General features: G+C 39.7%; 1 protein-coding gene across 2 annotated transcripts in view; it reads left to right on the top strand.

The window, feature by feature from the left end:
- The window catches only part of TMED8 (transmembrane p24 trafficking protein family member 8), a 30,154-nt gene that overhangs the window by 1,297 nt on the left and 14,300 nt on the right, over positions 1 to 14,557 (top strand). For both annotated transcript variants that reach the window (XM_079769042.1, XM_079769043.1), the window contains exon 2: positions 11,911 to 11,992. In XM_079769042.1, coding sequence (XP_079625168.1) covers positions 11,911 to 11,992 — 82 coding nt within the window. The remainder of the gene's footprint in view (positions 1 to 11,910; positions 11,993 to 14,557) is intronic.

Genomic DNA, 14,557 nt, shown 5'->3' with positions numbered 1-14,557 from the left:
CCTCTATCCCCAATATCTCCCATCTCCTGAAGCTGCTTTGGTCAAACACACACATATCTTTGAATCACCTAGCTCTCCCCCATGACTTTATGTTCTGTTCTCTCGCTTTTAAACATGCAACAGTTTTTGTTTCGTTTTTCTTTCTTATGAACGCCCTGCCTTGTAGTAAATTCAAAACTGATGGCATGTATTTAACTTGATAGCAACAGAAATATGAAGCACCATTTCTAAAAGATTAAGCAAAAAAAAACCACCCAGAAAGTCTCATAAACATCTGTCCCTTGCATGTGTAAACATTTATAAAATAAGGATTTTTTTTTTTACTTCCCCTTTACATCCTTGTGTGGTTATGGCAGACATACCCAAGCATTTAAAATAGGAAGGTCTTGGCTGCCAGAGTGGCTCAGTTGGTTGAGCATTGTCCTGTGCACCGAAGGGCTCAATCCCTGGTCAGGGCGCGTACTTGGGTTGTGGTTGGATCCCTGGTCGGGGCATGTGTGAAGGGCAACTGATCGATTTTGATGTTCTTCTCTCTCCCTCTCTCTAAGCAGGTGAGGATTAAATTAATTAAATAAAATAAACTAGAAGGGTCTTAAGAATAGTTCAGGGCCCTGGCCAGGTAGCTCAGTTGGTTAGAGTGTCCTCCTGATTCACCAAGGTTCGATCTCCTATCAGGGCACATACAAGAAGCAACTAATTCTCATTCATATTCTCTCTCTCTCTCTCTCTCTCTCTCTCTCTCTCTCTCTCTCTCTCTCTCTTCCAGTCTCCTTTCCTCTCTCTCTCTCTTTAAAAAAAGAAAAAAGAATTGTTCAAGGTATATTGGAGGATAATGGGTTTGTTTTTGAATGCCCCCTCCCCCCCATACCCCCAATTGGTTCCTGCATTCACTTTTTCCTCCCAGGACACTGACAGAAATACTTAGGGTTACTTTCTCCCTCTTGCCCTCAAAAAGCAGGGTGAGTGTTGATTTCTTTTTATTTCATGTAGGGACTTGGTTATGTATCCTAGAGCAGTATTTTCCCTTTGGGATATGATTTGTTGCTGATAAAATAGCTAATAAAATAATAGTAATGATAGATTATATTGCTTGCTTTGTGCCAGAATGTGGAAAAAGACTTGTATTATCTGACTTCCTGTCAGCAATCATTTTCTCTGAGAGATAAATTTATTGCCCAAGTTACCTGTGGAGTTTTTACTGACCATATGAAATTGCCACCTTGTTATGATGAAGCTTACCATAGCTTATTTTAATTTTTATTGGCCAAAAATCAAGTAGTAGTACCCCAGGGCAGGTATGGTGTTTGCTCTCAAGGTGGTTTTAGTTTGGTAAGATGAGAATACCTACAGGAACAAAACCCAAAAAATTCAAAACATATAAGTGGATGTCTTTTATTACAGCTCTTGATGTACTGACCCGCTTCCCTACCCCCAAGAACCCTGTTTGAGAGACAGACTCTATCTTGTGTATCTCCTAGAGCCCTTAATGTTGTGTCCTAGAGGTTCTGTATATATTTGTTGGATTGTCTCAACCCAGATTTGGAGGAGCATCAAGTGATTAGGAGGAATTAGGGTTAAGATGATCCAAGACCGTTCTTTGGGTGAAAGCAGTGGTTCTCAATCAGGAGTGATTTTGCCTCCCCCAGGGGACTTTTTAGTGTCACAGCTCTAGGCTGGCAGGAGGAGGAGGGCTGTTGCTCACATCTAGTGGGGTAGAGGCCAGAGATGCTGGCACACATTTTCTGATGCACACGACCGCCCCAAAGCACAGTTATCTGGCTCCAAATATCGGCAGTGTTACTATTGAGAAACCTTGCGTTAGAGTTAAGCTGGGTTTGCAAAGCAGTGTGGAAATTATGCATTTGGCTTGGCTCAGAGTTGCATAGGCTAGGGGTAACTCAATAAACTGCTTCAAATGAGGAATTTGATTGGATCCTTCTGCCATCTTCCTTTGGAAATTGATCCAATGAGTAAGTAATAGAGACCTACGAAGGGTCTTGGGTTCCATTCTTGGTCAAGGGCACATGCCTGGGGTGCAGGTTCGATCCTCGGCCCTGGTATAGGTGCACGTGGGAGGCAACGGATGGATGTGTCTCTCTGAAATTGATCTCTCTCTCTCACTTTCTTGTCCCCTCTCCCTAGCCTCCCTCCCTTCCACTCTCTCTAAAGAAATCAATGGAGCCCTAACCGGTTTGGCTCAGTGGATAGAGCATCGGCCTGCGGACTCAAGGGTCCCAGGTTCGATTCTGGTCAAGGGCCTGTACCTTGGTTGCGGGCACATACCCAGTAGGGGGTGTGCAGGAGGCAGCTGATCATGTTTTTCTCTCATTGATGTTTCTAACTCTCTATCCTTCTCCCTTCCTCTCTGTAAAAAATCAATAAAATATATTAAAAGAAAAGAAATCAATGGAAAAAATATCCTTGGATGAGGATTAACAACAACAAAAAAGAGGTTGGACATTTCAGTTCTTATTGAATTAAGCGTTTTGATTTTTCCATGTACATTCCTTCAAAAGCAGGATTTGTAATCAGAATAACTTGTTTTTAAAAAATATTCTCTGCAGAGAATACCTTTTGAAGGTCTTCATGTTTGTTAGCTAAAGTTTTGTGATAAAGAAGGAAAAGTGTTTATGTTCTTCTGATCTAAGTTCTCCAGTGGTCATAATGTTCTTATTGTCTATGAACTGTAATTTTCTTTTAAAAGTCTTATTTGGGGCATCTGGGTCCTTCATTCCCCAAGAGGAGAAATATATCACTCTTTATGAGTGAAACTCTCTGAGGCATACATGTTGTATCACTTAGAGCAGGCATTCCCCCGCCCTCCTCCTCCTCCCCCTCCTCCTCCTCTTCCTCCTCCTCCTCTTCCCCCTCCCCCTCCCCCTCCCCCTCCTCTTCCTCTCCCCTCCCCTTCCCTTCCCCCCTCCCCCTCCCCCTCCCCTCCCCCTTCTCTGCCTTTTTTTTTTTTTTTTTTTTTAACCATTACAGAGCTTTGGGAAAAATAAAGAGCAAAGTCTGTTATGACCCTAGAATCAACAGTAGACTTGGTTTGGTGTATATGACCTGAGAGCTATCAGTGCATTTAGACATTAAGGACTAGAACAGGTAAACTTGTTCATGGTTCAGTGCAATAAATCTTTCTTGCATAGAAGTCTATGCCAAAGAGCCCTCTCTTACCGTTTTATGTCAAAATGCCCTACAAATTTGTCTGCCTGTGGGTTATTATTTTTTTTTCTTACAGCGGTTGTGTTTTTATGGTGTTGAGCTAGCCAGTTAGTCCTGTCATAATTCAATCCATAATTAACAACCTAAGATATATAATCTGACCACTCAGAAGCATATCCCACCCATAAGGGCTGAAGAGAAATTGGATTACATGGTCTCTGGATTTGGTTGGAATATAAACTTAGCCAATTTGTGTTTGAGCCTCTCAAGTCTGTAACCACATAACCTGCTTTTGGTTGCTCTGCTCGTAAATGTAAAAGCCCAGGCTAATTATCTCTTTGCAGCCAGCCTGTTTAGTGAAAGGGAAGTCCTATGAGACCTGTTCTAAAGAACTCTGACCTGATACTCAAATACATTAGAAAACCTACTTTTTGGTTCTCTTTGCAGAGAAAGTATAAGTACAAAGCAAATTTAAATCTGTAGCATGACCAGAATGCCTGAAACCATACTCTGGTAACATGGAAAGAAAACTCATATTTTAAAAAATAGAAAAGAAATCATTTTAAGGAAGATTCTTTTTTCCCCTTTCTCCTGTGGCCATCAGTTATAAATTGAGTTATTCTTGAGCTTCCATTTGCCCTTCTTGGTTCACTGTTTTTAAGACCATGGCCGTTCAGATAGCACAATCATGATTTCTGCCACATTAGAGAATACATTCCAATATTGTTTTTTCTTTAAATAGACATTTAACATTTTGTTTTATTCTAAATAATTTCTGTGATTACCAGTTTTTCCTAATACATAGTAAAATAAATACATACCCTTTATAATAAAATAAAAACATTTTCCCACATACCATCTAAAATTTCAAAACTTTTCCTGGTTTCTCTGGTCTCTTCTAGGAATACTTACAGACTGGTCTATATTTGGTTGACGTATTAAAAGCTAAACTATAGAAAAATTGGCTTTTGCTTCTTTATAGTAGGTCTAAATTTCACTAAATAAATTGCTTTTTCTTTAAAACAAGACTCCATCTTCCACACTTTATACTTCTGGAAATAAACTTATGTATTTCTTTTTGTTGTTAATCTTCACCTGAGGATATTTTTTCTATTGATTTTTAGAGAGTGGAAGGGAAGGGGAGAAACAGAGAGAGAAACATCGATATCACTTGGTTGCCTCCTGCACGTACCTCAACTGGGCCAGGGATTGAGCCTGCAACTGAGGTACGTGCCCTGAACTGGAATCGAACCATAACCCTTCAGTCCCTGTGCCAACACTCTAACTACTGAGCAATCAGCTAGGGCAGCTTGTGTATTTCTTTCTCCTTTTCTTACTTCCTGCCTCTTTGAATCTAATTACAAGTTGTTCTATCAGCAGTTCTTACATAATTTAGCATATATCTTTAACCTTAAAAATTCAAAAGCAATATCTTTTCACTTTTTTCAGGCATACATCAAGCTGTTAAGATGCTATAAGCAATGGCTCTTAACATATGAAAAATGCTCAACCTAACTAACGATAAGGAAAATAAATCATAACTACAATGGGTACAGTTTGATATCTCGCTATATTGGTAAATATGTGTAGAAACAAGCACTTTCATGCATTGCTGATGGAAATGTAAATTGGTGCAAATGCTATGAGGATAATTTATCAATATCAATCAAAATTATAATATATGCCCTCATCAATACATTCCTTCCAGGAATTTATCCTATAGATTTATTCATGTGCCTGTTTAATGACACAGGTACAAGGTTATTATAGTATTATTTGTAATGGTAAAAGATTAGAAAGAACATAAATGTCCATCAATAGAAAACTGGTTAAATAAATTATGGAATATACAATGAATAAAATATTAATCAGCTGTAGAAAAGAATGAGGAAGCTTTTCATATATAGTTGTGGAGAGGTCTAAGATGTAAGTGGAAAAAACAGAGGCATAGTAGTATGTCTAATATTTTCATTTTTTGTGTAAAAAAGAATATATATGTGTGTGTATCCACACACACACCTTTTTATATGCATAAAATATCTCTGGAAGACTATACAAAACCTAATAACATTTGTTACCTTTGAATGTGGAGACTGAGATAGGAGAAAGTTTTCACTGTATATGTTTACCTTTTTGAATTTTGAATAATATAAATATATTACCAACTCAGAAAAAATACAAATGTATTACAAGCTTTTTACTATGTTTATATTGTAAGAGCCATTCTGTACATCTCTATTGCCTCTCTGGTCATCAGGAATTGACCTTTTATAGGCCTTTTTCTCTCAGATAAATTTTTTATGAAATACAGGTTATAAGTCTCCTTAGGGAATAATTTTTTGTTATTTTAAAAATCCACTAGTATCTTCCAGTATTTTTGAGCTAATTTTGTTTCTGTCTAAACATTCAACCTTACTGAAGTCTTCATTATGATCTAAGCGACATGATAAGTCAAAGGGAGATAGAACTATTACTTAGATAAGCTCATACTGTTAGCCAATGACAGAAAGAAGGAAGACTTAAAATTTCTATTTGTTTCCATTTTATTTGCTAAGGTACCTTTAAACAAATGTAAATTTTTGTTCTGAGTAATGGCAGTTTAGGTGGTTGAGATAAGTTCTCCCATTGGAGACAATTAGGAAATAATTGTCAGAATATAAACATCTGCTTGAAGATACTGGAGAGCCATCACATAATGAACAATTACCAGGCTATGAGAGTCTATTGTGGTGCTCCTTTCTCCTCTGAGGGCATATGCTGGATTCCTGAGGGGAGGCTGAATGGCAATGCTGTAAAAGTGCCTCTCTGGACTAAAGCAACAGGGATTAATGTTCAGGACCAGACAAGGAGGGGAAACCCTGGGGAATCCCCTTTCCTTTGGGTTAGGACCATGAAAGGCCATGTTCTAGAGTTAAGGGCAGATTAGAAGTAGGCTATTACAGGGACTATAGCTCAGCTCAGATACACCTAAGTTCATGTAATTGGACTAAGGTGACTCCAGGATACTTGTGCTCCTAAGTACATGGAAGAAGCAAGGCAAATCTCTGAAGGATCGTTGTAGGCTTCAAATTATTTCTATAAATAGTTTTGCAAGGACAATTTCTGCCACATATCAAAATGACTTAGGTGCGTGAGTAGAGATATGTGAACAACAGACAGTAAAAGTGGATTAATACAGGTACCAGATTTTGGAGTTACTACATACAGACTTAAAAGTAATTATATTTATTACTAGAGGCCTGATGCACGAAATTCTTGCAAGAGTAGGCCTTCCTTCCCCCACCTGCTGGCACTGGCTTCCCTCTGGCACCCAGGACCTGGGCTTCCTTCGCAGCCCTGGCTTCGTTAGGAAGGAAGTTTGGTCTAATTAGCATATTACGCTTTTATTATTATAGATGTTCAAGGAGAGAAAAGTTTGAGAAAGGTCAGAACAACATATCCAGAAGGAAATATATAAAAATGAAATCATAGAAAATTTAGGAAAGAGTTAAGAGTCATAGAGGATGTGAAAAGGTCTAATATTTGTATAATTGGAATCCTAGAAGGTGAAGACTCAGAGCAAGAATGGATAGAAGCAATGTTTGGTGAGAATAGCTGTGAATTTTCCAAAACTAATGCAATCTACAGATTCAAGAAGCTGTATGTACCTCAAGTGGTATCAGTACAATGAAATCTACAGTAGGTATTCATTAAGTAAAACTGCTATAAAACCAAAGCAAAGAGAAAATATTAAAACTAGCCAGAGAAAAATTTCAGTTTACCTTTAAAGGAATAGTGATTAGGCTGAAAACTTGATTTCTGTACAGAGCAGTGAGAGCTAGATTATCTTTAAAATAGTGAAAGAAAAACTATTGATATAGAACTTTTTTTCCCCTGGGAAAGTGAAAAGTCTTCAAGAATGAAGATGAGCCCTAACCGGTTTGGCTCGGTGGATAGAGCATCGTCCTGCGGACTGAAGGGTCCCAGGTTCGATTCTGGTCAAGGGCATGTACCTGGGTTGCGGGCACATCCCCAGTAGGAAGTGTGCAGGAGGCAGCTGATCGATGTTTCTCTCTCATCGATGTTTCTAACTCTCTATCCCCTCTCCCTTCCTCTCTGTAAAAAATCAATAAAATATATTAAAAAAAAAAAAAAGAATGAAGATGAGCCTGGCTGGCATGGCTCAGTGGTGGTTGAGTGTAGACCTATGAACCAGGAGGTCACATTTCGATTCCAAGCCAGGGCATACATCCAGATTGTGGGCTCAATCCCCACTATGGGGCGTGCAGGAGGCAGCTGATCGATGATTCTCTCTCATTATTGATGTTTCTATCTCTTCCTCTCTGAAAGCAATAAAAACATTAAAAAAAAAAAAAGAATGAAGATGAAATAAAGATATTTTCAGACTATCAAGTACAGGCTTTATCATCTTCATACCTGCACCAGAGGAATAACTAACTCTTTCAGGCAGCATCAAAATTATCCTAGATGAGAGGAAAATTGCAGTTTAATCTCACTCATTAACATAGATGCAAAAAGTCATGAATAAAATATTAACTTTGAATCCAGCATTATATAGGTCCCAGTTGGGTTTTTCCAGGAATGAAAAGTTATTTTAACATTTTTTAAAGTCTGTAAATCACCATTTTAATACATTAGAGCCGTGGTCGGCAAACTGCGGCTCGCGAGCCATATGCGGCTCTTTGGCCCCTTGAGTGTGGCTCTTCCACAAAATACCATGGCCTGGGTGAGTCTATTTTGAAGAAGTGGTGTTAGAAGTTTAAGTTTAAAAAATTTGGCTCTCAAAAGAAATTTCAATCATTGTACTGTTGATATTTGGCTCTGTTGACTAATGAGTTTGCCGACCACTGCACTAGAGTATAAAAATTATCAGTTTAATAGATGCAGAAAAAAGTGTGTGATAAAATTCAACCTCTGTTTATGATTCAAAACTATATCAAACTAGGAATAAAAGGAAACTTCATTACTGGATTAAGCGTATCTACAAATAGCCTACAAGCAACATAAAACTTAATGGTGAAATTTGAGAGTTTTCTTCTTAAGACTGTGTATAAGACAGGGTAACCACTCTCACCACTTACTATTTATTATTTTACTGGATATTCCAGCTAGTACAGTCAGGCAAGAAAAATAAAATATATGAGGATTCGAAAGAAATCCTGTTAAATCTGTTGTTTGCAGATGATGACTATGTACATGAAGAATCTGAAAGAACCTACAGATAAGTTACTAGAATTAATGTTTGGCCAGATTGCTAGATACAGAGCCAGTATGCAAAATTCCATTGCATTTATATATACCGGCAACAAAGTAAATAAAATGTTATTTACCACAGAGTAAAAATAGGAATAAATCTCACAAGTTGTATTCAAAGCCTTTCTACAGAAGATTATAATATACTAGAGGCCCGGTGCACAAAATTTGTGCATGGGGGCTGGGGGTGTGTGTGTGTGTGTCCCTCAGCCCAGCCTGAACCCTCTCCAATCATCCCTTGAGGGATGTTCGACTGCCCGTTTAGGCCTGATCCCACTGGACATTGCAGTCGGACATCCCTCTCACAATCCAGGACTGCTGGCTCCCAACTGCTCGCCTGCCTGCCTGCCTGATTGCCCCTAACCACTTCTGCCTGCCAGCCTGATCACCCCCTAACCACTCGCCTGCCAGCCTGATCACCCCCTAACCACTCGCCTGCCAGCCTGATCGATGCCTAACTGCCCTCTTGCCCCTAACTGCCCTCTCCTGCCGGCCCGATTGCCCCTAACTTCCCTCTCCTGCCAGCCTGGTCACCCATAACTGCCCTCCCCTGCCAGCTTGGTCACCCCTAACTGTCCTCCCCTGCAGGCCTGGCCGCCCCCAACTGCCCTCCCCTGCAGGCCTGGGTCCCCCACAACTGCCCTCCTCTGCCGGCCCAGTCACCCCTAACTGCCCTCCCCTGCAGGCCTGATCGCCCACAACTGCCCTCCCCTACCAGCCATCTTGTGTCCACATGGGGGCAGCCATCTTTGACCACATGTGGGTGGCCATCGTGTGTGTTGGCGTGACAGTCAATTTGCATATTAGTCTTTTATTAGATAGGATTAGAGGCCCGGTGCATGGATTTGTGCATCAGTAGGGTCCCTCGGCCTGCCCTGTGCTCTCTCGAAATCTTTGGGAGTTTATCTGGCTGGGGAGGGAAAATGGGAGGGCTCCAGGGCATGTCTGGCCCATCTTGCCCAGTCCCCATTGGCCAGACCCCAGCAGCAAGCTAACCTACGGGTCAGAGTGCCTGCTCCCTGATGGTCAGTGTGCATCATAGCAATTGGTGGAACGGATGAACAAATGGTCTCATGAACGGTTGGACACTTAGCATATTATGCTTTTATTATATGGGATTAATGAGAGATAATAAAGAATATCTAAATGGATGGAAGGATATAACATATTCTTAGATTGAAATACTCAATATTGTAAAGATGTCAATTCTCCCCAACTTCATAGGTAAAATTTAATCCCAATAAAAATCCCAGCAGGGTTTTGGCCTTTTTGAAATTTGACAAGCTGGTCCTAAAATATATGTAGAAGTGAAGGCCACAAATAGCAAAGACACTAGTAAGAACAAGATGGAAAGATTTGCTCTATCAGGTATCAAGACTTATTTTGGTCCTAACCGGTTTGGCTCAGTGGATGGAGTATCAGCCTGCAGACCGAAGGGTCCCAGGTTCGATTCCGGTCAAGGACATGTACCTTGGTTGCGGGCACATTCCCAGTAGGGGGTGTGCAGGAGGCAGCTGATCAATGTTTCTCTCTCATAGATGTTTCTAACTCTCTATCCCTTTCCCTTCCTCTCTGTAAAAAAAAATCAATAAAATATATTTTAAAAAAAGAAATATTCACTCTTATATTAAAAAGAAGACTTATTTTGAAGCTTTACACAACAGTGTCATAGGCCCTAGGAATAGGATAAAGCTTTCATTTGCAACGAAGATTGTACTGTAGAGTAGTGGGGGAAGGATGGTGAATGTTGCTGGGGCAATTGGATATCCTAAGAGAAAAGAGAAGGAGAGAAAAAGAAAAAATCTAGTTGGACTGTAGATCAAATGTGAAAGGTGCTAATGTGGTTCAGTGGTTGAGCGTTGAGCTATGAACCAGGAGGTCATGGTTCGATTTCTGGTCAGGGCACACTCCTGGGTTGCGGGCTCAATCCCCAGTAGGGGGTGTGTTGCAGGAGGCAGTCGATCAATGATTCTCTCTCATCATTGATGTTTCTATCTCCTCTCCCTCTCCCTCTTTCTGAAGTCAATAAAAACATATTTTTTAAAAATGTGAAAGGCAATACAATAAGCTCCTAAATATAGATAATAGAGGATACTATTCTTTTTTGGTTGTTAATCTGAGGAGACTTCTTTCCATTGATTTTTAGAGAGAGTGAAGGGAGAAAAGGAGGGAGGAAGGGAGAGAGAGGGGTGGGGGGAGAACATCAATTGGTTGCCTCCCCCATGTTCCCCGACTGGGGCAGAATGAACCTGCAACTGAGGTGAGGTACATGCCCTTGACTGGGAACCCAACCCGAGGCCCTTTGGTGCATGGGCCCCCATCCAGGAGCCCACCAAGAGTCACCTCATTAAAACAGAAGACACTGTGATCACCCAGCCTAGGGATTTAGGAACTCAGTGTCAGCAACCTGGATTAAAGACCAAATATTAGAACAAAAGATGTTCCCAGCTTTTATCACTTAGGAAATTATAATGGTTTTAGGAATTCTGTGCCAGGGACCAGGGGCAGAAACTAATATATATTTTCTATTATCTTACAAGAGGAAAATTGCATGGCATAAGCGCTAAGGTTTTTCTTTCTATGAGAGTGTGAAAAGAAAAATAGGTCTTATTTACATACAAAAAATGAGAGTAGATTAAAATTGGATCATAAATATATGCTTGTCATTTGCACTTTTATGTTGTTCCCCGAACTCTGGAACTTTCAGGGTTTGAGGTTTGCTTTAGTAAGTTGAATTTTGAATTGAGACGTGAACTTGAGGCTTCAGTCTTAGCCAAAAGAGGTTAAACCAAGGGTTATTTAATATCTGAGTGCTCAAGGAAAGGCTAAATGAATAAAACACAAAACCAAGTAGCACCTAATGGTTATGAGCATGACTGCTTGGCTTTGAATCTTGTCTCTATGCCTTATTTTCCTTACCTGCAAAATGGCAATGATAATACCAGCCATAGGCTTGTTGTTAGCTTGGGACCATAGCCTTCATTATGCACCTCACTATATTTCTTGTAGATGTCTAACAGTATTCAATAAGTTATTGGTGAATGAGCGAGTTAGTAAATGAATGAAATTACAAAAATCTTTTACCTGATCTTGGATACAGTGATCTGAGCTAATTGAATATAGAGGTGACATTGTATACTTGGGCACTGAATTACAGTTCATTTCATCCTACATCTTACTCTGCACTATATTTCCTGCCTAATTGTAACCATCTGCTTTCTGAGATATAATGGTTCTTGAATTAGAATTAATTCTGTGGGTACTTATTTTGGAAAAAGACTTATTTTTTTATAAATGGGTTATGACTACCTGAAAATACTTGGATGTGATGATTGAATAATTTATGTACTGGGCCTCCCAGAGTATAAAGTTTATGCCCAGAATATTTTTGGAAAGGGAAAGTTGTTTGAAACTGCCAGATTTTAAAAAAGATACAAGATAATTATGGTTGTGTTCCCTCTTAGATATTGAATTTTTCTTTCCATGATTTTCTAGAGAATGAAGATCTAGAAAACACCAAGGTCATCTCTCCAGTGGCTTCTGCCTCTGATCCAGAGCCCCATTCCTCACCCTACAGGTAGGGACAACAACTGCTTTGGATAAAATGCTCCTAGAGATTTTCTCTTCTGAGATAAGGAATTGATGAAAGAAGTGGGTAGTGACATCAAGGGGAAAGACAAGTGAATGGTTTTGCCATTAATTAATCAACCCTTAAGAGTATTTAGGGCAATGCCAGATCTATTTCAAGTTATAAAATGTTCTTTTACTTTCAGAAAATAAAACTGTAACGAACAGTAGTGTCTTTATTTATGTTCTCCTGAAAACTATGTTCAAATGTGAAAACATTTGAAATGGATTCTAGGTGGACTTTCAAGAAAATGTATGTTGGATTTTTATTCATAACATGCACACACATATACGTACACTACTGGAGGCAGTGTTTTATTATGTAAATTTCAGATTCAACCATTATGATCACCTTCAAGTCATCATTCTTAATTTCCCTCTCTGTCCATCTCATCCCCCCACCATCAGTGATATTAGAGTATATAGCAGCAAGTTGTACCGAGCCCTAGAATGAGTGGACACACGAAACATTAATGGGATAATTAATGAAAAACTGTATCCTGGAGAACACTTTGCTAGTGGATATCACAGTCCCACTGATCAGGGAATAGCACAATGTTGTCAAGCAGAATGGGATGATGCTCAACCAATTGAGCCACACCAGCTGGGCAAAAATCTGTGACTTCTTGAGTAGAAGTTCTTTCTTCTCACCTTTGTATATGAAATAAAACTCTTTCCCCCCAGAATTTAGATGATGAAAGATAATGATTAATATAGTTGCTGATAATAACATAACCCACACTTCACTGAATCTTTTTCTGTAATAATGATAAAATTGCCACTTTTTATTGAATATTTATATTTGCTCACTACTATTCCAGGTGTTAAAATGTGTGGTCTCATTTAATCCTCATAGCAACTCTCATTAAATAAGTATACCTATTGTTTATTTTCAGATGAGGAAAATCAAACAGTGAATTCAGTAACTTGCTCCAATTTACCTAGCTTTAGTTTTGTTTGATTCTAAAGCTTAGTCTCATAAATACAGATAGAAGGGTTTTGAGTTCTATGCTTAGAACTACTAGATTACTGTATAGAACACTCCTTTTAGAGGATCCAGCCTCCTCAGGCTTTGATTATTTGAGATAATTCATGTTCTCATCAAATCCCCTGAGGAGAACTTTCCATCTCCCTGCCACCACCCTTTTTCTGTTGAGTTGAAGGATCTTTGGGGGATGGGTTTTGGCACAGAACTGATTTTTCCTCCTAAGAATAAATACATTTTTTTGGAGTGAGGAATATAGAACATTCTAAGAAAAAAGAAATAAAGTTTTGTTTCTAAAATCTAGTGTGTGAAGAAAACAGAATCCAGCAGTCACGATATTTAGTGCCTGAAGTTTAGTGTTTGTGTTTTGTACGTACAGGGAACGGAAATGGCAGAGCGCTCTATCTTTTCTAGTGAGGCTGGCCCCGCCCTTGGGGATGGCCTGCCTGTTCCGGTCAGCACAGCCAGAGGCTTACAGTGGGAGTGTTTTCTTTATATGGTTTATCATTGGCATCAAGTGATTTGCAATTCATCTTTCCCAAAATACCCTTCACTGATTCTTCAGAGCATAAAATGCCAACGTGAATATTAAATTCATGTGGCTGTTGCATGTCCTGTGTAAAATATATATTTTTAAATAAACAGAACCATATTTGTGCAAAGTAGGATGCACAAAGGCAAAGACACTAAATTTTAGATGCCACATACCAGAAGGGCAGGCTAGTGGTCAGATTAACTGTTGTATTCTCACATTCCAAATATTCCTCCTTTGTTCCCAAACAAAAATTAACATTCACTTATTTATTCAATAAATAATGAATGGGTGGCTGCTGTTTATTCATTCAACAGATATTTATTGAGAGCCTGCCATGTACCTGGAACTGTTCTAGGCACTGAAAATGCCACAAATGAACAAGCAGTCCAAGTCCCTGGTCTCATGGAGCTTATATTTTAGTGAGGGAGGCAGACAGAAAGCAAGTATACCATAGAATTAAGAAACTATTTCATGGAATCTAAGTTGCCATCAACTGTAAGATGAACTGCTACTTTATGTACCAGCAAGAAAGAAAAAAATGCCCGATAGTGAGTCTAATAAAAGACCCTCCCCGCCCACCCCCTCACCCCAGCTCCCCCATGGAGCTCTGGCTCAACAAAAGCCTGCACCTTCCGTGAAAAGATAAATGAGGGGAAAATCCCCTACACAGCAAAGGGCAACAGGGAAACGTGAAAGTCTCAGCCTTGGCACTGATGAGGGCAGGGCAAAATATGTCCCCTGAATATATGAGCCACAAGTTTAGTCACCAGTTTGTTTCCTAAATTCACTCTGCTCGTCTGGTCTAAGCAAACCCTTAAACAGAACCTCAAGGCAACTCTGACTCCATTGGTAGTGCTCCCGGGCTCCCACGCCCTGGCAGAGCAGATGCACATACATCTTCTGTGGAGGGACTCATGCCAGCCCAGGCCCCAGGCAATCTGAAGACATCACCAATTTTTAGGACAGCCCATATTTCAGTTGTGTTAAAATCTGAA

This window comes from Cnephaeus nilssonii (genome assembly GCF_951640355.1).
Source record: "Cnephaeus nilssonii genome assembly, chromosome: 4".
Lineage (NCBI taxonomy): Eukaryota > Metazoa > Chordata > Mammalia > Chiroptera > Vespertilionidae > Cnephaeus > Cnephaeus nilssonii.
Note: the sequence above shows the minus strand (reverse complement) of the source record. Positions and strands in the feature narration are given on the sequence as shown.